Source organism: Acomys minous (genome assembly GCF_964271855.1).
Source record: "Acomys minous genome assembly, chromosome: 6".
NCBI classification, from domain to species: Eukaryota; Metazoa; Chordata; class Mammalia; order Rodentia; family Muridae; genus Acomys; species Acomys minous.
Window position 1 is genome coordinate 80,394,129 of NC_140487.1, and position 24,775 is coordinate 80,418,903.

At 40.8% G+C, this 24,775-nt stretch overlaps 1 protein-coding gene across 1 annotated transcript in view; it reads left to right on the top strand.

The window, feature by feature from the left end:
• Positions 1 to 24,775, top strand: part of LOC311600660 (leptin receptor) — a 101,599-nt gene that overhangs the window by 46,012 nt on the left and 30,812 nt on the right. The window contains exons 6-14 of the mRNA XM_084787628.1: positions 2,218 to 2,423; positions 6,408 to 6,550; positions 8,156 to 8,300; positions 14,105 to 14,395; positions 14,548 to 14,665; positions 16,959 to 17,158; positions 21,047 to 21,195; positions 22,554 to 22,713; positions 22,828 to 22,910. Coding sequence (XP_084643754.1) covers positions 2,218 to 2,423; positions 6,408 to 6,550; positions 8,156 to 8,300; positions 14,105 to 14,395; positions 14,548 to 14,665; positions 16,959 to 17,158; positions 21,047 to 21,195; positions 22,554 to 22,713; positions 22,828 to 22,910 — 1,495 coding nt within the window. The remainder of the gene's footprint in view (positions 1 to 2,217; positions 2,424 to 6,407; positions 6,551 to 8,155; positions 8,301 to 14,104; positions 14,396 to 14,547; positions 14,666 to 16,958; positions 17,159 to 21,046; positions 21,196 to 22,553; positions 22,714 to 22,827; positions 22,911 to 24,775) is intronic.

The window sequence follows — 24,775 nt, forward strand, 5'->3', positions numbered from 1 at the left end:
AATGGTTTTATAGAGAGATTTTTCTGGGAAGAAAAAGAGAGTATCAAAAGTCAGAGGACTGAATGTACCTTCTATGAACCATGTGTGCTTGTTAACGATGAATTTTAAGTTCTAAATACTTAGGTCTCCAATGAGAAAATTTCGCTCAAGGTTAAGATTGCAAAGAAGCCAAATTTAAAACCAATTTGACAAATGTTCTCTCATTATTATGTACTTTTACATAAATTTTGTTCATATACATAAGAATTAAATAGTAGCAGTGTGTGTGTGTGTGTGTGTGTGTGTGTGTGTGTGTGTGTGTGTGTGTAGGTCAGAGTACAACCTGAAGTGTCAGCTTTCACATCCCATCTTGTTTGGAGGCAGGGTTTCCTAATTGTTGCTAACACATTAGGTTAGCCAGCCAGAGCGCTTCTGGGGATTCTCCTGTTCCTGCTTCCCTTTTGTAGTAAGAGAATTGGAATCACACTCAGCATTTATGTGGGTTCTTTGAATTCAGAATAAAGTCCTCATAATTATGTAACAAGCACTTACCCGCTCAACCATCTCCTCAGCCCCTGCCCTCCTCCTCCTCGTCCTTGTCCTCCTCTCTTCTTCTTTTTCACACTATATTTAATTTTTATGTATATGAACAGGCTTTTTTTTCCATTTGAAAGCAAGTAAGAATTAATTAGATAGTAGCAAGTCATATTTGGGTCTACTTTCTCCTTGCCCTATCAGAAATTCTGCTGCTCTTGGCAAACGTTGTCCTATGGAAGAGATGGCTTATTTTGCACAAATTGGCAATTCTAAACGCTGGCTTCCTGTGAGGAGACCTTCTATGGCTAGGATGCGGAGAACAAATCTCACTACACGGGCCAAGTTGTTTAACAGTGTTTTTCAGCTCTTAATCCTGAATTATTTTGTCTACTTCTTCTGTTAATTATTAGAGAAAAGTTAGACATTTCACCAGTAATTGTGAATTAGCCTATTTCTGCCTGTTACTCGGAACATACATATTATGTACTTTTAGTGGCCTCCTCCACAATCTTTCTTTGTTATGAATGACTTTCTCTACCTTGGTAAATAGTTATTGTGCTGAATTCAACTTTATTGACATAAGAATAGCCATTCACCTTTATTTTGATTTATTTTGAAATAGCATATATTTTTCTAACCATCTCGTTCACTAAATTAGAGTTTTAGTGCTAAAATTGAGTTCTTATGAGAGGTTTATAATTCGGTGTTACTTTCTGCACAGTTTGCTACTGACTGCCTTATGAATGGAACATTTAGACCATTTGCATTTCATGCTGCCAACTCTGTTGTCAAGCCTCCTACCTCTTTTCTAGTATTTCTTGTCCTTTTCCTCCCAGTTTTTAAAAGACAAGCTTTTTCTATGTAGCTATGGCTGTCCTGAGACCAGCTCTGTAGACCAGGCTGGCCTCACACTCAGAGATCTGCCTGCCTCTGCTTCCCAAGTGCTGGTGTTAAAGGTGTGTGCCACCACACAGTTGTATTTCTCCATTATTTTAGATTATTTTATGCTTTCATTTAATCAGCTTTATTGCCTATTAGCTTTATCTACATGACTTAGTATTTTAGTGGCTGTTGAATTATGACATGTCTTAGAATCTAAGTGACTCTGTAGTACTTTGTATGTCGTGTGACACTACAGTTGTATACTTCCAGCTCTCCCAAGCTTGGTGCTGCTACTTCATACTTTAGTTCAGTCTATGCCATACCCTGTAAATACATGGTTGCCATTTTTGCTTTAATTAGCCAATAAATAATTATCCTCGAAGTTCAACTTCATTCCTTTGTGTGACACCAAATTTCAGTCTTATTTTATTTATTTATTTTTTATCCAAAACCTTCCTTTAGCATTTTTATAATTTTATTTATTTATTTTTGTATCCAAAACCTTCCTTCAGCATTTTTATAATGCAGCTCTGAAGATGACTCTTTGTCTGACACAAAAAAAAAGCCATTTTTTCATATTTGTTTTAAAGGATATTTTCACTGTGGGTGCTATCTCAGGGCTGTGGTTTTCTTTCTTGTTAATGCCTTTCTGACCCTCTGGCTTGACAGTTAATCTGATCTATCTCTAGTCTTTGTTTCTTTCTTTCTTTGTTTTTTCTGGTAGAGCCCGTCCTGAAACTGGATTTGATGTCCTGCTTTCAAAACCTGTCCAGTACTTCCACACCCATCCTCACATTTTGTCCTTATATTTAAATACAGGCCTGACATCATAGATGACTTGCCTTTGGCCCCCCTGAAAGACAGCTTTCAGATTGTGCAGTGCAACTGCAGCCTCCGGGAATGTGAGTGCCATGTGCCGGTACCAAGAGCCAGACTCAACTACTCCCTCGTGATGTGTTTGGAAATCATATCTGCGGGTGTGACTTTCCAGTCTCCCCTAATGGCAGTGCAGCCCATGCTTATTGGTAAGTTGCACTTCAGAAAGACAGTGACCCTGAAAAAAAATCAGCCACAGAAAGGGGTTGAGAGGTTCCTATGGGCCAAGGGTTTTCATGGCTTACACCACTGTGGTCAATACTGAAAAGATGGAAAGTGTACTACGATAGGCAGCTTCTCCAATGTGCTCATAATAGAAACTGCCTCTAAGGTTACCACTTAAATGGTCTTCTGAAGCAGCAGCTGTGGCTTCTCTGAGTCTTGGATTTAGTGAATGGATGTGTATTAATTAATTATCATCTGTTTCCATCTCAGATAACCATTTCTGAAAACTATTAAAATCATTTTTGACCGAATTCATTCTTCTAATAAGCTGATCTTAAAGTCATGTGTACAGAGACTATCATCAGGGTTGGAAACAGTGCGAGGAACAGGGGAGAGTTCCTACTCACACAGCAGGGCTGGTGTAGTGAGCAGAGTCAGCAACAGACCAATAAACAGTCAATCCATCCCCTGCACAGCTTGAGGACAAGACAGTCTCACATGGGTGGAAAACCTAATTTTCTTATTGCTAGGATCCTCAAGACTCCTTTGACAAGCTTAAATGTTCAGGTCATAGCTGTGATAACACAGATGGGTATTAAGGGACTTTCTCAGTTTTATATGTACATGGGTGTACATTGCGTTCAATGGCATGCTACTCAGCAGCTTTGTAATTTTTTAAATTTAAATTTTCTGAAGTGATCACAGGCAATGCTTCATGTGTGTGGGCAGGTGCGTGTGGAGGCCGAAGGTCAATGATGGGCTTCTTCCCTTATTGTGCTTCCTTGTTTTATTTTATTTCATTGTGAGAGGGCGCCTCCGTGAGTCTGTAGCTCACCAATTTGGCAAGACTAGCTGGCCAGTGAGCTCCAGGACCCCTCCTGTCTGGGTCCTTTGAGTACTCAGACTGTGGGCACACACCACCACGCCTGGGTGTTATGTAGGTGCTGGGGCTCCAGACTTACGTGGCAGGCATTTTACCAGCTGGGTAATCTCCCTACGCTCTCAGCAGTTCTCCACGTTTGCCTTTGATTCATGGGTCTTGATCTGACTGAGTACACTTTTCCATTTATCTGTCACAGTTTTCCACACAGTTCCAAAAATTGCTTCTTTTTACAAGACTTAAGCTGTTGCTTTTGAACCCTTGTTTAGTATTTTATTTTAAGATTAAGTCTTTCATGTAATTTGCTCTCTAGAGCCATAGGTGTGGATTTTTCCGACATAATGATAACAATACTCAAGCAATTCAATTGTCAAATCACTGTCAACAGGGAAAAAATAATGAAACATCTATTTGACATCATATTTTTATCTGTTCAAAACTGGTTCTACCTGGTAAATTTACAAAGCATTTAAATCACTATTGCATTGAATTTGTTTTCCAAGTATTGTAGCTGAGGGAAAGTATGACCATTGAATTTATATGTATTCGGAAATTCTTAATTCTGTCCTAATGCGGAGATAATTTTAGAAAAATATCAAAAAGTTTTTCTTGGCTATCCTGAAGCTCGCTCTGCAGACCCAGGCTGGCCTCAAACTCAGAGATCTGCCTGCCTTCGCCTCTCTGAAGTGCTGGCACTAAAGGTGTGCGCAACCAATGCCCAGCAAAAATGTCTTATATTTGAACTTGAAATACCCCCAATTTTTAAGTGTTGTAAAAGAGTTAAGACATATCATGTAGCAGTACTGATTTGGGGAATTGCTATTTCTGTTATCATGGCCAAAGATCTCTTTATTATTAACTAAGTGAAAAGGAGGTATGCATGTAAAAACGTCAAAGTAAAAAATGTTTCAAGCAAGAACACATTCCCTTTGCTGAAGACAAAAATCTCTGTGATGAGATGAGGAACCGGAGGATGTCTCTATGCATGGAGTCAATGAAGTACGACTCATAAGAGATTAGCTCAGAGTTATTGAGGGACAGAGGGCATCAGGTCCAGAGTTCCAGAGTTTGGATTTTATTCCAATCAAATGGAAACTTTCGATTGAGGGTCTGATCGGATCAGACATACCATATGATCACACCTATCTGTGTGTTCAAATTTTACTCTACCTCATGAAGAATGAATTTATTAGGGAGTGAAGAAGAGGTGAATTGGTATGAGGAAGAGCCTGGATAGGAGGCTGAAGGGATTTGCCAGCCAGGGTAGGGTTATAGCAATAAAGATATGTGGAACTGGTGAATTTGCTTGTAGGATCTGAAGGACTGAGAGAAACGGACCCTTCAGTTTGCCCCTAAAAATTCCAACAATGGGTATTAGGTGGAAATGCAGCAAGAAGGCCACTTTTGTGTTTGAGATGACTCTTAGAATCCTATGAGGTGTTGAATAGACAGTTGGCTGTAAGACTCCAAAGTTCAGGGGAAATAAATACTTGGGAGTTGTCATTATATGGATTCTATGAGACGACCCAGTAAGAATTCAGGAGAAAAAGAAACCTAACAGATATTAGTACGGATGAAGGAGGCTGTGTTATCTTAGCTACTGTGTATATATATATTTTTTAAAAAAGTATTTCCACAAGGGTGTATATAGCTGTTTGGGATGCTGTGCTGAGAGGCAGAATATAACTTAACTGGAAAATGCCATCAGGTTTGCTTCAGAGTAGTGGTCTTGATTGGAGCAGACTTTGTGATTGCTAAGGAAGAGCTGACCAAGGTAGGTTGGGTAGCTGAGTGGTCTGGGTGGAAGGCAAGTCTCCCCAGCTCTTCTGAAGATGTTTCTCCAATAGAGTGGGTGAGTGGCAGCAAGTGCTGAGCTGGGTATAGGGGAGCCAGGGAAACATTTTAAGATATATTTTAGTATGACTGTCTAGGAAATGTGAAACAGCCTGCAAGTATATATACTTTTGCTACTCTTTGGTGCATTTATTTTTAAGTTTTTGCATTTTTTTGGTCCTGGGAACACAATAAAATTTCGATATATTCTATTTGCTAATTTTAACAACTCAAGAATATGAGAATGGAGACTGGAGAGATGGCTTAGCTTCTGAAGCCCTAACAGACGACCCAGGTTTGGTTCTATGCACCCACATGGCTGCTCACAACTGCTTGTAACTCTCATTCTTGGGGGTCCAACATCGCTTTCTGTTTTCATAGGGCACATGAATGTACACACAGACATACATGTAAATAAAAATAAAGTAAGTTTTATAACAGAATCAAAGCATGAATTTGTAATAAGCCTCTTGAACATATTCTACTGTAATATGATTTTTAATGGCTGTTTGAGTTTTCTATATGGCACGAATCACAATTTATTAAAAAATTTTTACCTGTAGGATGTTTTAACTGTTTCTTCACATATTTAAAATATTTTCTTATTGATTGAAGTAATAAAGTACTTATATATGTTAATGTTAATAAACATATGTACATTTGAACCCAGGAATCATTCACTTAGTTAAAAATCTCTATTAAGGTAGGAAACCCCTCCCCTGTACCTATGGACTGGCAGGCACTTCTGATGGTGCATTTATTGCCTGGTAATGTTTGTTCTGAGTGGAATAGGTATGTTTGGACTGATATTTTACGTGGATTAGTATGCTGATTCTTGCCCAGCTCTGTGAATTTTCTGCACACTGCTGTTGTCCTCATGAGCAGCAGAAAGAAGCACAGTGACTGGAGCTAGGCAGAGAATGCAAGTGAGTGTGAAAATTATCAGGCATATTAAAGCTAGGCAAACTTTATAGAGAAGAAAATCACATTTATCAAGATCTTCTCATTTACTGGTTTATAGTCTTTCTCACATGAAGGAGAGAAGTGAAGACAGGGGTTTGCTGTGATGAATACAGTACAAGAGGGACAGCCCAACAGGCATGTCTGCCTAAGCTCTGTAATTAGCCCTAGAATGAGGGGATTTTTTAAGTATTTGAAAGGCAAGATATGCTGACAATTCATTTCAACTTCATTTTACTCGGGTATGGTTGCCCTGAAAATTGTCTGACTTAAAAGTCTTTTTTTCCCCTTTAAGTGAAGCCTGATCCACCATTGGGTTTGTACATGGAAATCACAGATGATGGTAATTTAAAGATTTCTTGGAGCAGCCCAACAGTGGCACCATTTCCACTTCAATATCAAGTGAAATATTCAGAGAATTCTACAGTTAGAAGAGAGGTAAGTATATTTTCGTAAAGAAAAACTGAGAAGCTATTAAAGATTCCCAAGTCTCATAGAAATTACCCTTGCCTGCTAAATATGCCTGTGCTTCTTAGAGTAAAATGGATTACATAGAATATTACATACTGAGATCATTTATACATTAAGGAAGTCGGTTATAAGTTTTTGACATAGGGTTTCTCTGTGTAGTCCTTGCTGTCTTGGAACTTGGTCTGCAGACTAGCCTGTACTCAAACTCAGAGCTCTGCCTCCCTCTGCCTCTGGATTGCTGGGATTAAAAGTGTATACGCCACTGCCTGGATGCTTACCAGATTTTAACTTACAATTACACCAGTTTTCATTGGTAGACTGCTGGTTGACAGTGCAGCCTTCTTCGCTGCTCAGTGTGCTGGCACACCGTGTATGCATTTGTGTCATGGAATCGCTCAGCATCCTCCTTTGCTGAAATGTTTTGTGAGCACCTCTTTATTGTTAGGAGCTGGCATACATCCAGTGAGATGCTTTGGGATCATAGAGCAGGGTGAGAGGATGAGGAAGGAACGACACAGCAAGTGGAGGCTGGGGCAGGCCTCATGGGGGCATGGCACTGGGTCAAGGATTTGAAGGAGACCGCTGTGTAGGTGTCTGGGGGACTGGGTGACAAGCAGGTGGACCAGCAATGCAGGGGCCTGTATGGCAGAGGCTGAGTGAATACAACTGTGGCAGTGGATGGTTACAGAGACAGGGCTGGGGAAGGAGGAGGAGGGCATGAGTGGCCTGTGGAGTCACATGAAAACCTCCATGGCAAATAGGGAGCCTAAGCACTACATCATTTTTCCAAGGTAAAAACCAATCTTTTTAGAACCATGTTACTTTTCTAAGGCCTTATTAGTTTGGGAGTCCTTGGTGTCAGGTGTATCCATACAGAGTTAAGGCTACTGTGAGGTGCTTTCTCATTAGTAAATTGGAGATCACAGGACTGTAAGTATGGACGTCCTGATAATGTTCTATTGCATACCTTATGCTTTTCATGGTTTTTAAACTATGACTTGTTTCTTCCCCTCATCGTCTTGAAGAGACCAGGGAGTTCCATTGAAGCACATTATTGGAAAACTCAGTGTGCTGCACGAGTTTGTTTTCCACAGGGTTTGGCCTCATGTCTTCCCCTATGGTTTATAAGCGGTGTGTTGACTCTTGTCCTGTTCATCATCAGGGTCAGGACCTTAGTTTCACTGCTGTCCCTCTTCTGTGTAGCCTTCCTTCGGGACCCTACAGTCCTCTCTACACCTCTGCACGTTTTTTTTAACCAGATGTATAACAGATGGCAAAGTGGCTACTTAAACATCCTAAAGACCATATAGACATGATGACATGTAGACATCAGTTAGTATTTATCAGTTATAACAGTTTTTTGTTTGATATACAGGTGCTTTAAAATTTCACTGGCAGATGCACAGCGTTTATTTTTCATGTTGTCACTGATTTCTGGTTTAATTCTGTAACCAGGCAATTCATCTGTAAGATTATAACTCTTTGAGACTTGCTGAGGCTTGCATGGTATCTGTTTTGGCAATCATTCCACATCAACCTGATGCTCTAATGTTTCAACATGGCATTTCGCAGGCTGCTGAAATCGTCTCAGCTGCATCTCTGGTGGTACACAACGTGCTTCCTGGATCTTCCTACCGGGTCCAGGTGAGAAGCAAGAGACTGGGTGGCTCAGGAATCTGGAGTGACTGGAGTTCACCTCAAGTCTTTACCATACAAGGTAGGCCTTGCAGAAGTCACTCTCTGGAAATATTTTCCCAGATCTTGCCTTCCTTGCCACTGATATATCAGGAGCATCTTCAAATATTAAATATTAATATCTAAGTATTACTATTTAAATATTAAAATTGTTTTAAAAATTCTCTTTGGAGACGGGGTCTACATCAGTATAGGCAGACTTTGGACTGACATTCTTCCTTCCTCAAGCCTCTTGAGTGCTGGGATTAAAGACATGTCTTGTGCCTGTGCCCAGCTACGTTTTACTTAAATCTCGAACAGGATAATTTGTTCATGAAAATTGCATCCGAGTCCCTATGTATGTGCTTCCAAAGCACCCTTTTATTGATTTTTTTTTAATATGAAAAAAAGGAAATAGTATTCTGGAACATGTGGCAAGAAGAAGATAAGTTTGAAACAGCCTTGGCTACATAGTCAAACACTTCAAAAAGATACAACGTTAACTTGAAATTTCCACTTTAGAAACCTAGACATATGATTTAATTCTTTAATTTACATTTCGAAGCCAAGTGTATTCATCATACGATATTAGATATCAAATGCTTACTTTTAGAGGTGTGCATATGTGCGTGCATGCATGCATGCATGTGTGTGCAAGTGTGCATGTGTGTGTCCATGCACGCGTGTGCATGTGTGCACTTGCAGAGGCCATAGGTTGAATTTGGCCATCTTCCTCCATCATTTTTGAACATATTTTTTTGAAATAGGGTCTCTTTTTGATCCTGCAGCTTGCTGAGTCAGCTGGATTAGCTGGCTGGGCCAGCCTCTAGAACTTCCTGTCTCTCCTTTTCAGTGCTAAGATCCGTTTTCTGTGCTCTGTGTGTTATGTGGTGCTGGGTTCCTGAGCCTGGGTTCTCAGGCTTGTGCATAAAGCTCTTCGCTTAGTGGGCCATCTCACCTGCTCTCTCTATTTTTTTATTAGCTATAATTAATACAGAAAGATGGTACAGAGAGCTCACAGGCTACACAATCTCGTAAGATGCATTACAGGGGGAAGCAAACACCCTAGGGTTTTGGTGCATGCATTCCTGGGGAGGGTAGAACTCTAATTTCTGGTGTAGGGCATTGATTTATGAAGAGAGGCATGTACATCAGTGTTCCTTGATCAGGGGACAGGCTGGTTGATGGGCCCATGAGTGGTCTCAGACCAGGTAGAGGAGCTCTAGTTCCTGGAGGTGGGGCTGCAGCTGGGGATCGCCCTGTCTTGGTGAGTACTTGGGCTCCAGCAATGCAGGCAGTAGCAGGAACAGCAGGGGCTGCTTCAGCGGGTTTTTCTTCCTTACGCAGTCACTACCTGCTGGGGTGGACTCCCAGCCCCTTGCACAGGGCTGGGTAATCCAGCAAGGGTCTGGGGACCTAGGAACATCAGTTTCCCTCCCAGCCCCAGGACCTTTTGTAGTGCCACCAAATAGCACTGGCGTAATGCTAGTGTCTTTAGAGGGTGGTTCCTTCCTGAAGGTGGGTACCGTGTTTTCCCCTGGAAGGGGGAAAACTGTAGGCTTATCTTTTTCTTTATCCTCATACTCTAGTTGTTTTGAATTCTTTCATTTGATCTCTGGATTTATAATAATTACAGAGGATCAAGTTTGTATTTATGCCAAAAGTCTTGCTGGTGTATCTGAAGATCCAGGCATCTTGCAGGAGCTGTTATTCTGTAGTTCGTGCACAGCAACGTCTTTCGACTGTTTCCTGCAGACACGTTTGCTGTTCCGCAGTATCTGGTGTCCAGAATAAATTTTTTATTTTATCCATACAGCAGGTTTTCCTAGCTTGGTGGAAGCTTTTCACATGGTGGGTGGGGGTGGGTCTTGCTCTTTTCTTGGAATCAGCTACTTTGAAGTTCATAACCGCTTCAACAACCTGTTGGTATCAGCTAAGAAGGTCCAGCTTATCTCTACCTGGAAATCCAGCCCAGAGCTGGTTACTGCAGAAAACACTGTAGGTACAACGGACACTCTTGGGCACTCACTGAGGCTATTTTACATTTGACGTGCACTTCCACTCGGGCCCACGTGACTCAGCAATCGTTTTCAGGTGTGAGTGACCCCTGGGCTTTCCGTTTGTCTGCAGTGACTCATAGACCTGCGTGTCAGGCAACCGTCCTCCTTTCCTTTCTGCCAACTTTCAATGTTATTTTTAACATCAGAGAAATTGCAGTTTAGCCACGGGTTTCCCAGAGAGGTGAGAGGCAGTGCTTCCCAGAGCCCCGAGCATCTTGTCCAGTTTCCAACCCTGCCACAGCTGAGTTCGAAGTCACTTAACTGTCAGTTTGGTTCTGCTTGTTCAGTCTTACTCGGGTGGGTTGTGGTAACACAGAAATAGCAATGTAGGACAGCGAGGGCGCAGTCAGTCCATTCCATTCAACAACTCTCCTTATTGATTACTTAGTATTTTAGAAGTGTTAATTAGTCGGAAAGCAGTCTGTTTCATGGAAGTGTTGGTTTTGAGTCTACCAGGTCACACAGGGAGCATCGTCATGATTTCTTTGGAGAGGGTCTTCACCTTTCTGTGCCTCAGTTTCCTTGTTTGTAAGATCGGGATGTGCGTATGACTAGTGGGAAATAATACAGCCAAGTGCTTGTGACAGCACCTGACTCTTGACAAATGTGCAGCGAATATCAGGCACTATCTTAGCTTCAACACTAATTGCTGGGCGCAAAGTGAGATTGTGAGACAGGTCAAGCTAGAAGTCTCAGGGACGTGGCATGAAGACTGTAGATAACGATCTTATATCTTTATTCCTCAAGTGACTTTCTACTGTCACCGTGCGTGTAATAGGATGCTGATAACTCATGTCTTGAACTTCTGGGTCATTTCCTAGGTGAAGCTGCATCTTCTATCAGCAGCTCTTACTGATTACATGTCCTATGAGTCACATCAAGGGGTGTGGTGGGGTGGGGTAAAGCACAGTATCCCAGGTGGAGGCATTCTATGTGGTCCTGTGGGGTCAGGTGACATTGGAAGCTGTGCAAAGCAAAGGTAGCCATGCCCACCTACACTGAAAATCTCTTTATTAACTAGTAGGCAATGTGTTTACTTTCCCTGGAAAGCTCTTTCTTTCTGTTCTTGTTGTTGTTGTTTTAAAATGTAAAACCTCCCCTTCGTTAAAAAAAAAAAAAGACAGGCACTGCTAAAAGAATAAGTGTCATTTTTCAAAGTTTTCTAGGATTTAAGGCTGAATGGGAATGCTTTTCTAGAATAGTAATTATTAGCAGTATTCTTACAGTATTTAAGTTCATAAAAGATACGACTTTGAGGCAAGATGGATATGTTTCATTTCCAGTTCTGCTTCTCTTTACAATGTATGCCAATATCTGAAAGTTTAGATTTGCTTAGGTTTTCAAACTCCAGCTCATGTTTTGCATTCTTGTATAAGTGGTCAGATAACATAATGAAGCACACACATGCACACAGCTTTGTCAGTCTGTTAGCTTGTTCAACAGTCAGTCAGATGACTTAACAACTAGACTTTTATATATCACTTAAATATATTGCTAAGCTTCAGACATCCCAAACAGAAAAACATTGGGGGAAAAAAGTGTGAGTAAATAGCTACCATCCAGTCAAAATTCCCACAAAAATCAATCTTAAAAGATGAAAATTTTCATTTTGGCTCATATTTTGGCTTTAATCTTGACCCGATTGCTTTGAAACTATGACACCATAGTCTGCAGGAGAGATCTGTTCAGCTCACAGCTGCCCGAAAGCAAACAGTGGTGCAGAAGGAGCCTGAGTCCCCGTCCTTATCCTGGGCATTCTCCCAGGGATCCAGCTCTTTCAGATGCACTCTCCCTCATGGAGGCTTCACAGATCCTAGCAGTGTGTGATGCTCCCCCAGCTTCCAGCTTTTGAGCTTTTGGAGGCTTTTATGGTCTTGACCACAATACTGCCTCAAAATCTTGAATGGCTTAGCTGCTTCTGAGGGCTACTAGGTGAGGATTAAGAAAAAAATCATCACATAAGAACAAAACTCAGATGCTTGCAGTGAGGACAAAGACTTATTCACTTAAGAAGCTCCCACAAGTATTTCTATTTACAGTACCATCTGTGCTGATGAAATCTGTGTGAGCAGGCTCCATGTGTTTTCTTTCTTTCTTTCTTTCTTTCTTTCTTTCTTTCTTTCTTTCTTTCTTTCTTTCTTTAAGATTACTTTATTATGCATACAGTGCTCTGCCTGCATGTACACCTGCAGGCCAGAAGAGGGCATCAGATCACATTATAGATGGTTGTGAACCACCATGTGGTTGCTTGGAAGTGAACTCAGGACCTCTGGAAGAGCAGTAAGTGCTCTTAACCTCTGAACCATCTCCCCAGCCCCATGTTTTCTTTAGAGAAGAATCAGCAGCCGCCCTGGAATGAAAGGATGTATTAAATAAACACAGTTTAGGTAAAGCTACCCGAACTTTATAGATTTTCACGTTTAAAGTATTTCTGTATGCAGAGGAGTGCTGTATTTGCATGTATGCCTGTAGGACAGGACAGGGCATCAGTTCCCATTACACGTGGTTATGGTTGCAGGGAATTGAACATAGGACTTATGGAAGAGCAGTCGGTGCTCTTAATCCCTGACCCATCTCTCCAGCCACGAAATTGTCACTTTTTAATTTTTGTTTTAAAGTTTAGATTTAAGCATTTAATCAGGCACAAACCCTATACATTCTAACTTTAGTTCTCGATTAAGCCTCATTTGATGCATTTGATGTCAAACTAAAACATCTTGAAGTTTTACAAATAATCTGTTAATGAAGAACTTCAATTACGAGCATCAATCTGCACCTTTCTAGAAGGTAACCGTAACTATGACGCTTGAGACAGTGAGTGGTCTCCATGAGGCCATGCTGCTGGGCATCTCTCAGGTGTGTGACAGGTGCGGGTCCGCAGTGAGCTCCGTTCATGTGGACGCTGCATGTCCTTGAGGCTGGGATCACACTCACGCACGCCCATAGTCTAGTGCCCTAGCTGCTGCCCATGATGTGGTGCTTAGTGCTACCGTGTTCCTGTTTACCACAGTTATGGTTATTGCAGGTATCCGGTGTGAACAGTACATATAAAACCATTGCTGTAAATTCAGCATGATATTACAGAGAAAAACATTTACCTATTTCTTTGCATGTTTATCAGAGTCTTTCATAACTGAAGAAAACAATACCTACCAAGCCCACTTTCTTCAATATTTTGTGCCATAGTTATCTGTGCTAAGAACCTACACTATGTTTCACTGATTGTCCTGAAATTTTAAAATTATATTTATTTTGCATGTTGAACATGATGCACATTTTCAGGTCATAGGACAACTTGTGGGAGTCAGTTCCATCATCCATCCTGTCAGTCCTAGGGATTGAACTCAGGTCATCAGGCTTGTTGGCAAGCACCTTTACCTGCTGAGCCATCTCACTGTTCCCCCTTTATTTCTTTAATACTTATTTATTACTTACTTTTGTGTGTGTGTATGCGCATACATGCACATTCAGTTTTAATAGCCTGGGGGAAATGAATTATTGTGCAAGCATATGATAACTTCACTTAGTCCTGTTGCCTGTCACTTGGAAAGAGACCATTGCTAAAACATAGTTGGAAGGAATAAACTCCACGTTGAGAAAGTATGCAGCTGAGAGCAGGGTTCTCAAGGCTCAAAGGGCTCTCCATGGCATCAGCCAGCTTCGCAGTGGACTTATTTGGTTTTGGCAGGGTAACTGGGAATGTGGGAACCTCTTTCCTGTCATATGGATAGCTCACGTGATGGTTTCTGTTTCCATCTGAATACCCACCTTTCTCTCTTTGTTACAGATGCCATGTACTTTCCACCCAAAATCCTGACAAGCGTTGGCTCGAACGCTTCCTTTCATTGTGCCTACAAAGATCAAAACCAAATTATTTCCTCAAAGCAGATAGTTTGGTGGATGAATCTGGCTGAGAAAATCCCTGAAACACAGTATAGCCTTGTGGATGACCATGTTAGCAAAGTTACGTTTTCCAACTTGAAAGCCACCCGACCTCGCGGGAAGTTTGCCTATGACGCAGTGTACTGCTGCAGTGAGCAGGAGTGCCACCACCGCTACGCTGAACTGTATGTGATCGGTAAGAATCCCAAGGCCTCGTTCATTCTGTCCCCTAAGGTCACTTGTCACCATGGACTGTGCTTGAGTCCTATTAAAGATGTAAGGAAAATGTTTTTTTCATGATCTTTGGTGTTTTTACCTTATATTAATATTTTAATGTGTTTTAAATAGATGTCAATATCAACATATCATGTGAAACTGATGGGTACTTAACTAAAATGACTTGCAGATGGTCACCCAGCACAATCCAATCACTCGTGGGAAGTACTGTGCAGTTGCGGTATCACAGGTATGCATTATATTGGTTTCTTTGTTTTTCCTGACCCATGGCACAGTTACATTTTCTGTTAATAGATCACTACGGCAGAAATCTGGCATAATTTTCCCTCTGTGCAGTAGTTTGAATATAATTTGTTAGAAAAATTGTGAAGGGTTACATAAATTGTAATCTTTCAAAACATTCACACCCAAGGCTTTTTAAAAAATGTATTTTGTTTTAAAGTCATATTATGGTGTCTGCCAGGCAATTTCCTGGAATTGCCTTTTGACTCTTGAGTGACACGAAGGGGAGGCAAGGGTATTATTTCATACATAGTGTAGTTTGACTCAGAGAGCGGGCTCACGTTGGCTGCACAGTATTTTAGGTTTCACATCACTCAGCTAATGATCAGTGTTTCAGAGAAAGGAGACAGAGGAGAAGATTTTACAAGATTTGATTGCTTTTTTTTTTTAAGAATGAAGTGAATTACATTAGAAAGCATGCAGTAGTTAATAGAGATAATTGGTTCTTCTAAGAGAATTTTGTGCTAATTTATTTTTATCCCTCTTTGTTTAAAAATAATTTAAGCCATCTCCATACTGTATTTCCCTTTTCTCTACATGTATGTCTTAACCATGTCTTGCTGGTGGGAAGGTACAAACATCCTTGTTTGTAAAGCCTCCCATGATAGTTGTCCAGTGTGCTTACTGCACTGTACTCTGTGCTCTGATATTTAAATCTGTATTGAAAATGTTCAGTTTGTACAAGGTGTCTATTTGTTCTCAAAATCTAAAATAACTCAGAAAATATCTCCCTCCTATCAAACCCTGTTATCTGAACTCTGTGCCTCTTGTTCTGAGTCAAACCCCTCTGTGGTATTGGAAGGAAACTGGCAATTTCTACATCTCTTAAATGTGAAAAATTGTTGCCTTTTTACTGTATGCTATGAATATCTTTAAACCGAGTGAAAGTTCATGATACGCAGTTTTAGTTATATATGTCTTCCCATGCATTTTCACATGCCAACAAATGTCTGCAGAAACCCGTTTTCTAAGCTGTACAGCTCACTTAGCATCCTTGCCTGTAAATGGAAGAAATGGTAGGACTTACATGATTTTCAGGAGAAACTAATAACATTTCATTTCATTGTAATTAAAGAGTACAACTCCTCTAGGAAGCCTTCCCTTGCGGCAGTCAATAAACGGTAACTGCTGTCATGATGATGACGCTCATCTTCCCAAGTCAGACCTTCGCTGCTGTGTTTCTGCACTACTGTTTTGCTACCCACTAGTGATTACACATCCCTCAGTCATTGCAATCCTCACTCACCATTAATTATCTAAACACACATGCGCACACACTGATAATCTTGAGGGGAAAGTATTGCAAAGATGGTAATTGAGAAAAGACTTTAGTGTTTCCATTTTCTTTTCCCTTCTCATTTTCGTGTCTGTGGAGTGTAGTCAGAGCTTTAGTCACTTAAACACCATTTCAGAGCAAATAGCGACAGAAGGACTGTGTCTTGAAGAAATGTATTGTGTGCTGTGATGTTGAACGTTGATTAAGACTTCGAATGTATAAAAAATCATTTCTCAGAAAAATGAATAATGTATTTCCCACCATTCATGTATGGAGCAGGGTTTGGTACTATTTTCACAACATCAGTTTGGACTGGGAAGTCTTAGAGAACTGTCCGTCAGGCCAAACATTACCATCCGTTGCATTCCTGATTTCTGTTGGAAGTTAACTCACTGGGTAAAGCAAGAACCTGTTCTCCATCCATCCCAGGATTCCTTCTCAATACTAATTTTGATCCTTATTCAACAATCATGTCACCAATTCTGGGCTCTAGCATAGGAGTTCCCAACTCTTTGACTAACCTCTAGCTCCAAAAATATTGACATTATGATTCTTGACAGTAGCAAAATTAAAGTTATGAAGCAGCGACAAAAATAATTATATGATTGGGGTCACCACAACATGAGGAACTGTATTAAAAGGCTGCAGCATTAGGAAAGTTGAGAGCCGTTGGCCTAGTGTAACCACAGAGTCCTGCAGGTCTGTCCCTAACTTAGTTCTTGTTCACTCTTCTGACTTCCATCACTACGCATTGCTCCTGCGGTGCTTTTGTGGAGTTACTCTTTGTGGAAAGACTAAGACCTAGATAAAGCTGGGAGAGCAAGGGTGCCTTCCTAGTCCCGACATCAATCTGTACACAGAGAAAATGATTATGACAACAAATAAATGATTCTTCTAAAATGTCTTCTTCCTCTTATCAATACTGTAAGTTAACTGACTATTTTTTAAAAAAAATATCTTTAAGGAGCAGCCTGTACTGTTCTGATAGTCCATCTATTCATCCTACGTCTGAGCCCAAACACTGCGTCTTGCAGAGGGACGGCTTCTATGAGTGTGTTTTCCAGCCAATCTTCCTCTTATCTGGCTATACAATGTGGATCAGGATCAACCACCCTTTAGGTTCGCTTGACTCTCCACCAACATGTGTTCTTCCTGACTCTGTAGGTATGTCAGACTGCATTGTATATTTTCTTTAGATTTGGATGTCATTTTCTAATCGTACTAGATTTTGGAGAAAAAAAATGGTTTCTGTTTATAGAGAAATTTCAGGATGATTGGAGTTAGAAACTTCCTAGTATTGAGGTTTTTTTTTTAACCATTTTGAGCTTATTTTTATATTATTTGTAGCATGTTTGTTTATAAATGTAGATAATAGGTTCATAATAGTTGGAAATTTCCATATAGCTCTTGATGTAACTGCAAATTTATGAGTTTTTTAAATATAAAATATCAAATATCCCTCCAGTGAAGTTCTGAAAACATTTGCTGTTTTTAATCTGAAAGTTTTGTTTGGATAGTCTGAAGGCTTTATAATCTGAGTAGCCATACTATAAGGCTTTAATTGGCCTGGCTAGGTATGAGAGACATTCAAAAGATCCAAAGGAAATGAAGAAACTTGACAAAAGACAGTGAGATCTCTCAAACTGTACTATAAAGCAATAGTAATTAAAACAGCATGGTACTGGCACAGCAACAAGCTGGTTGATCAGTGAAATTGAATCGAAGACCCAGATATGAATCCATACACATATGGTCACTTGAGTTTTGACAAAGAAGCCAAATCCATTCAATGGAAAAAAGGATAGCATCTTCAACAAATGGTGCTGGTCCAACTGGATGTCTATGTGTAAAAAAATGCAACTGGACCCATATTTGTCACCTTGTACAAAACTCAAATCCAAGTGGATCAAAGACCTCAACATAAAACCAGAAACACTAAGTCACTTAGAAGAAAAAGTGGGGAAGAGCCTGGAACATATTGGCACAGGAGACAACTTCCTGAACAGAACACCAACAGCCCAGGCCGTAAGGTCAACAATTAATAAATGGGACCTCATGAGGCTGAGAAGTTTCTATAAGGCAGGAGACACTATCAAGAGAACAAAGCGACAGCCTACAGACAGGGAAAAGATCTTTACCAACCCTATATCTGACAACGGTCTAATATCCAAAATATATAAAGAACTCAAGAAATTAAACACCACCAAATCAAATAACCCAATTGAGAAATGGGGCTTGGAACTAAACAGAGAATTCTCAACAGAGGAATATCAAATGGCTGAGAAACACTTAAAGAAATGCTGAACTTCCTTAAGTCATCAGGGAAATGCAAATCAAAAGAACTCTGACACCCATCAGAATGGCTAAGATCAAAAATTCAAACGACACCACATGCTGGCGAGGATGTGGGGAGAGAGGAACACTCCTTCATTGCTGGTGGGAATGGAAACTAGTACAGCTACTTTGGAAATCTATCTGGTGCTATCTCAGAAAAATGGGAATAGGGCTTCCTCAAGACCCAGCTATTCCACTCCTTGGAATATACCCAGAAGGTGCTCCAGCACACACCAAGAAAATTTGCTCAACCATGTTCATAGCAGCCTTATTCATAATAGCCAGAAACTGGAAACAGCCTAAGTGTCCCTCAGTAGAAGAATGGATAAAGAAACTGTGGTACATATACACTATGGAATACTACTCAGCTATTAAAAACAAGGAATTCCCGAAATTTGTAGATAAATGGATTGAGCTAGAAATGATCATAATGAGTGAGTTAACCCAGAAACAGAAAGACTCAAATGGTATACACTCACTTATATCTGCATACTAGCCCAAGGGGCATGTCCTAGGAAAGCCTTCACTTACCAGGAAACTGGGACAGAGGGGAGGACATCCTATTGGGACTCTAGATGAGAGAAGCATGGGAGAATAGCAAAGTAGAAGGATCCAGAGGGTCATAGAAACCTACAAGTAGAACATTATGACAGGCAGATTTGGGCCCAGGGGTCCCGCTCAAACTAAGGCACCAGCCAAGGACAATACAGGTGGTAAACTTTAAACCCCTACCTAGATCTAGCCAATGGTCAGAACATTCTCCACAGTTGAGTGGAGAGTGGAATATGACTTTCTTATGTACTCTGGTGCCTCATATTTGACCATGTCCCCTGGAGGGGGAGACCTGGTGGCACTCAGAGGAAGGACAGCAGGTTACCAAGAAGAGACTTGGTACCCCATGAGCATATACAGGGGGAGGAAGTCCCCCTCAGGAACAGTCATAGCGGAGGGGAGTAAGGGGAAAATGGGAGGGAGGGAAGAATGGGAGGATACAAGGGATGGGATAACCATTGAGAGGTAACAAGAATAAATTAATAAAAAAATAAAAAAATAAAAAAATTAAAAAAGAAAAAAAGACAGTGAGATTTATCATGATATTGACAAATTTTCAAAAAGTACATTGAGATGAAAGTATTCATAGAGCCTTTGAGACATTGAATGTATTCTTCCATAGTTAGTGTAGAATGTTTGAGAAATAAACCTTTTCTGATCACTTCTTTTGTTGCTATACATTGTTTTGTTAGGAAATTATGCCAAAAATCAGTATATTTTTTCAATTAACCAGTACACATTTGAAATAGAATCCATATTTTGTTAAATATAGGATAAACTTACTTTAACTATTAGATCTATTTTTGATATAGATGTTCAATGAATTGATTATCTTTTCCTTTGCACAGTTCCACTGTGTTTTTTTTACTGCAACTGGTGCATTTCTGTAACTCAGTATTTCAGAATAATAAAGATCCAAGAACATTCACACACAACATGGGGTCAACAACATGCTATCTGGATAACATTGGGTGTTCTGCTTTCCAAGACTAGCGCAAAGAATTTAAGTCAGGCTCATCTTGCCTTAGGAAGAGAGCAATGTGGAAATTAGGCTTCAGGGTGTAAATTCCATGTCTTCCAGGCTTTTAAAACTTGGATGAGGCACAAAACCATTTTATATCACCCATTAGCTGTGTGTAGCTTTCCATACTCCCCCATGTGTGCATCACTGTGGTCAGAGCATACACTACTGCTTGGCAGTCACCAAATCTCTCCATGCGATCCACTGACGCACAACGAAAGAACTAACCCTTACACTGTCTCAAACACTGACACTTTTTGTCTTGAAAGGAAATGGCCTTTTCCAGACATAGACATTTTATCATCTTATTGGTTTGATGATGAATAAGTTCATGAGCTGTGAGAAATTTAAGGACCATGAGAAGCTACATACTAATGACAAATTGAGGTGTTTTTTTCCTGAATGCCCTAAAGTACTAGTGTTGGTGTCTTAAGTGATCAACGAGTACTGGTCAAACAAGAGACTACACTTTTTGCACAGTAGTTGTTTTTAGAAGTGGCACTTGGAAGAAGAGAGTGATGCTAAGCACCTACATTGTGCAATCCTTGTTCCCTATGAATCAACAGTGCCCTGATTTATAGCACCTAATGGAATCAACAGGTTGAGGGGGGTAGACTGGGAATATCTACAGAGGCTTGTCCTAACTTCCCCTATACAATGCCTATACATGGCCCTAACTGGTTTCTCAATTTATGGGCTTCATTCCTCTCAGCCACTAGAGTTGTGCACCTCTTATTCCAGTCAAGGGCCAACCATCTCTCTTTGGATAGTTGAGTGGCAGAGGTACCCATCAAAACAATGAAAGAAGAGGAGCATCCCGGGCCATCACCCTGGAGACCTTGGGCTCTACCTGGTGTTAACCTGTTAGGTGCTGGCTCATGGCAGCTGTGGAGGGGAGCTGATGGGATTTGAGATAGGAAGCGATGCCCTTAGGAGAAAAGTTTCTTGCCAGCTAGTGTGAAAGGTACTTAAACATGTAACATGTTGCTATAGCAACTGAACCCATTGCTCCATTCATGGAGTGCTCCCCACAGTAGAGACAAGAGTTTAAAAAGGATGTTGCTTTAGAAACATGAAGTAGAAAGATGGTTAATATTGCTGTTTAAGTTATTATTACAGAATATATATATATTTTTAATTTCTAGTAAAACCACTACCTCCTTCTAGTGTGAAAGCAGAAATTACTGTAAACATTGGCTTACTGAAAATATCTTGGGAAAAGCCAGTCTTTCCAGAGAATAACCTTCAGTTCCAGATTCAATATGGCTTAAGTGGAAAAGAAATACAATGGAAGGTACTTTTTACTTCAAAATGTTTTCTTCGCATTTAATCTCTCTCTCCCTCTCCCTGCCCCTCTCTCCCTCTCAATTGGATTTTCTCTGTATAGCTCAGGCTAGCCTCAAAAATCACTCCGTAGCTAAGACTGGCCTTGAACTTGTGAACCCCTGCTGCTTTAGCCTCCCAAGTGCTGGGACTACTAAATGCTATTTAGTAGTGTTTTATGAGCATATACTAGTTATAGTTAATACTGGGTGTCATTACAGTATATTTGATCATATTCACCCCTTCTTACAACCTCGTATCCCTTTACCACCTGATTCCCCTCCTCTCCCTCGCCAGTTGCTCTTCTATATCTTTGGCAAACATGGGCAGCTCATCAGTGGCTATCCTGTAAGGAGATTGTCTCATTGTCCCTCAGCAGCAGTAAAATCCTCAGGGAGAAGCAGGGCCCTCTGAACCCTTTTTTCTTCTATGATCAACCTCATGCATATCTCATGTAGATGAGCGCAACTGCTGAGAGTTAGACATGCAGCGGCATCTTACAGTGTTTTGGGGTCTCATTGCATCACATTATTCATGGAATATATATACAAGCAGTATACTCTCCTGTACTGTGTTAAAATTTAATCCTTATAAGGAACAAAAATGGCTTGATCCTAGCGTTTCCCAAAGGATTCTTCATGGGACATTTCCCCAATGAACTGTCCTGTGAAAAAGAGATTGTGTGGTTAAACAGGCTCAGGAAACCCTGCTTCATTTTACCTTTTTAGTGTAGTGATGGAGTTTATGACATTAAAGGTCTGTAGAAAGGCCTTCATTGGAGAAACATTTGCCATATTTCATCCATTTTTCCAGGGACTCACATTTTTTCTAAGGTCTTCCAATGTCTTTCAGTAGCATGGGAAAGATTAAAAAAAAATCACAGTGTCGAGTGTGCATATGGGAAAGCTTATGTCACTTTTGCACCAGCAGCTTGCTAAGACGGGAAATACAAGAAACTGTGTCTGTGTCATCAGCACGATCACCTCAGTTGCAGTGTATGTGAGTCTTATCTGTTTGATTCTCTGGAAAAGGCCTCATCTGAACACCATGTTAGAATTCTTGTCTTTGTGGTAGAGAGAGGATCAGAGGACAAGGAATAGCAGTGCAGCAAGAGTGTGTTTGGAATTGGCCTTGTCAATACAGCAAGTTGACACAGGAGTGAGCAGATGTGGGAAGCAGCATTCCTTTGACTGGCCAAACTTCGTGTGTTTCTGAAGTGGGAAAATACAACATTGCTCTATCTTAAGTTTGGAAGTGTTAAGTTCAAAAGTAAAAGTGTGTCAGGACCCATGGGAGGCATATGTGTTGACAGTTCGACTGCCTTTACAGATACATGATGTATTTGATGCAAAATCAAAGTCAGTCAGCCTGCTGGTGCCAGACCTGTGTGCGGTGTATGTGGCGCAGGTGCGCTGCAGGCGCTTGGATGGCCTCGGGTATTGGAGTAACTGGAGCAGTCCAGCCTACACGCTTATCATGGACGTAAAAGGTCTGTGGACACTTCTTATTGTTTCCTGAAAGCACGGGAGCGGGTGCTTCACATGTGACTGAAAGTGCCCCATTCAAGGCCACGCTCCAACTTGGGTCCCTTGTCATTTCGCAGTTCCTTTGCGAGGACCTGAGTTTTGGAGAATAATGGATGGCGATGTCACTAAGAAGGAGAGAAACGTCACCTTGCTCTGGAAGGTATTTCCAATTTCTGTCTTTTAGTGTATTCAGAAGTTATGTTTGTCTATGCTTTCTTTAGAACCTTGCCTTTATTTATCTCACAGATGACCCTTTATTTAATTCATGGGGAGGTGGGGTTGTTCAGGGCAGAGTGTCCGGAATATAGGCATCACCAGGTGCCTTTATCACTTTCTCAGTTCAATTATAATTGTGTTATTCTAGTTCTGGTAAAGTCTTGAGCTCTTTGGGCTTCATATTTTCATCTGTATTGGGATAAGATTACTAAATGAAAATTTAAGTTCACAATCTGGTTTCGGTTGAATCCTGAACAATGTAAATACGGCCTCGGCCCTCAAAGTCTGATTTGGGAGTAAATACACAAGGTAGGCAATGTTGTGTTTATTATATAAATGTGAAATCAATCTCAGCCCCCACGAGGAAGGAAGTTAGTGCAAGTTTTAAAATGCTTTCCTGATCTATATAAAAATTGGAGTATGTAAGAGCTTGCGTCCACTTAGTTTTGTAATTCCACTTAGTTTTGTAAATACCAGGTAGTACAACTTCTAAATTGGCTTTCATTTGACCTTTTTACTTGAAAGTAACACTAAGAGTTGATGCTGATATTTGTTAGATATTGAGTGTTTCTGCAGAGCGAGATGAGCAGTGATATTGCTCAGAGTTTGGTAGGGTCAGCCAGGAACAGAATCTGAGAAACCTTATCTTTATCTCCTCATAGCTCTAACAACTGCCCTTGGTCCATTCTACAGCCAACCTCCTCTCCTTCCTCACACTCCATTGTGCCCTTGAACAGAGCAGTGGCTCTTTTTTCCAGACAGTTCCCATGCTTTCCTTATCCCTGGGTCCTTGTGTTTCCTCAGTGATGGTGCCTGTGGGACTTTCTGTAATGACAAGAACAGTTTGTATGTGCATCGTCCAACATGGTGGCCACCTGTCACTTTATGGCTTTACTTGTGTGCCCAGTGATACAAAAATCTAAAATTTCACTTTTTACTTAATTGAATTAAATTACACTTAAATGGCCTCAAGTGGCTGACAGTAGTCATATTGGACAGTAGAACAATATATATTCCTCAGGGTTGATCTGATAGCGTCTTTATTAGCCTGCTGTCTCTCAAAGTACTTGAATGCCTTTCCTTGGATGCATGCTCCTTTATTAGCCTGGTTTCTCCTTTGTGTTGCTTTGGTTTCCTAAGCTGAGTAGTATTTTAGTGATTATGGTCCCTGTGTCAGTCAGGGTCACATTATTAGCAAAGCGTCTGTGATAAACATCTTGTAAGGAAGAAAGGCTTACCTTGGCTCAGGGTTCCAAAGCTCTGTGTTTTATTGGTGCCTTTGCTTTGGGTCCGTCATGGTGGGATCACATGGCTAAGGAAAGTGACACATACCCCCTCCTAATGGCAGGGACTTGGAAGAGAGAAAAGAAAAAGAGAAGGGCCCAGCAGCCCTTCGACGGGTTCCTCTAAAGACCTCACTCCTTTTCACTATGGCCTAATGGCCTCCCGACAGCATGGCAGGCTGGTGGTAAACATTTACCAAATGGCTTTGGGGGAGATAGTCAAAACCAAACCATATCAGTTCCATAGTCTAGGTTCTAACACTGGAGTGAAGTTTTTCTAAGGGTGTGCAGGCTATGCAGTCAACATCTCACAGAGTCACAGGGTAAGAATACATCCATTGAAAAACAAGTTCTGAACTTCTGGCAAGATGGCTCAGTGGATAAAGACACTTGTCACCAAACATCATAACCTGAGATTGGTCCCTGGAATCTACACGGTGGAAGGGCAGAAGTGACCTCCAAAAGGTGTGCTTTGGCCTCCACATGTGTGCCATGGTGTTAACACACACATGCACACACACACACA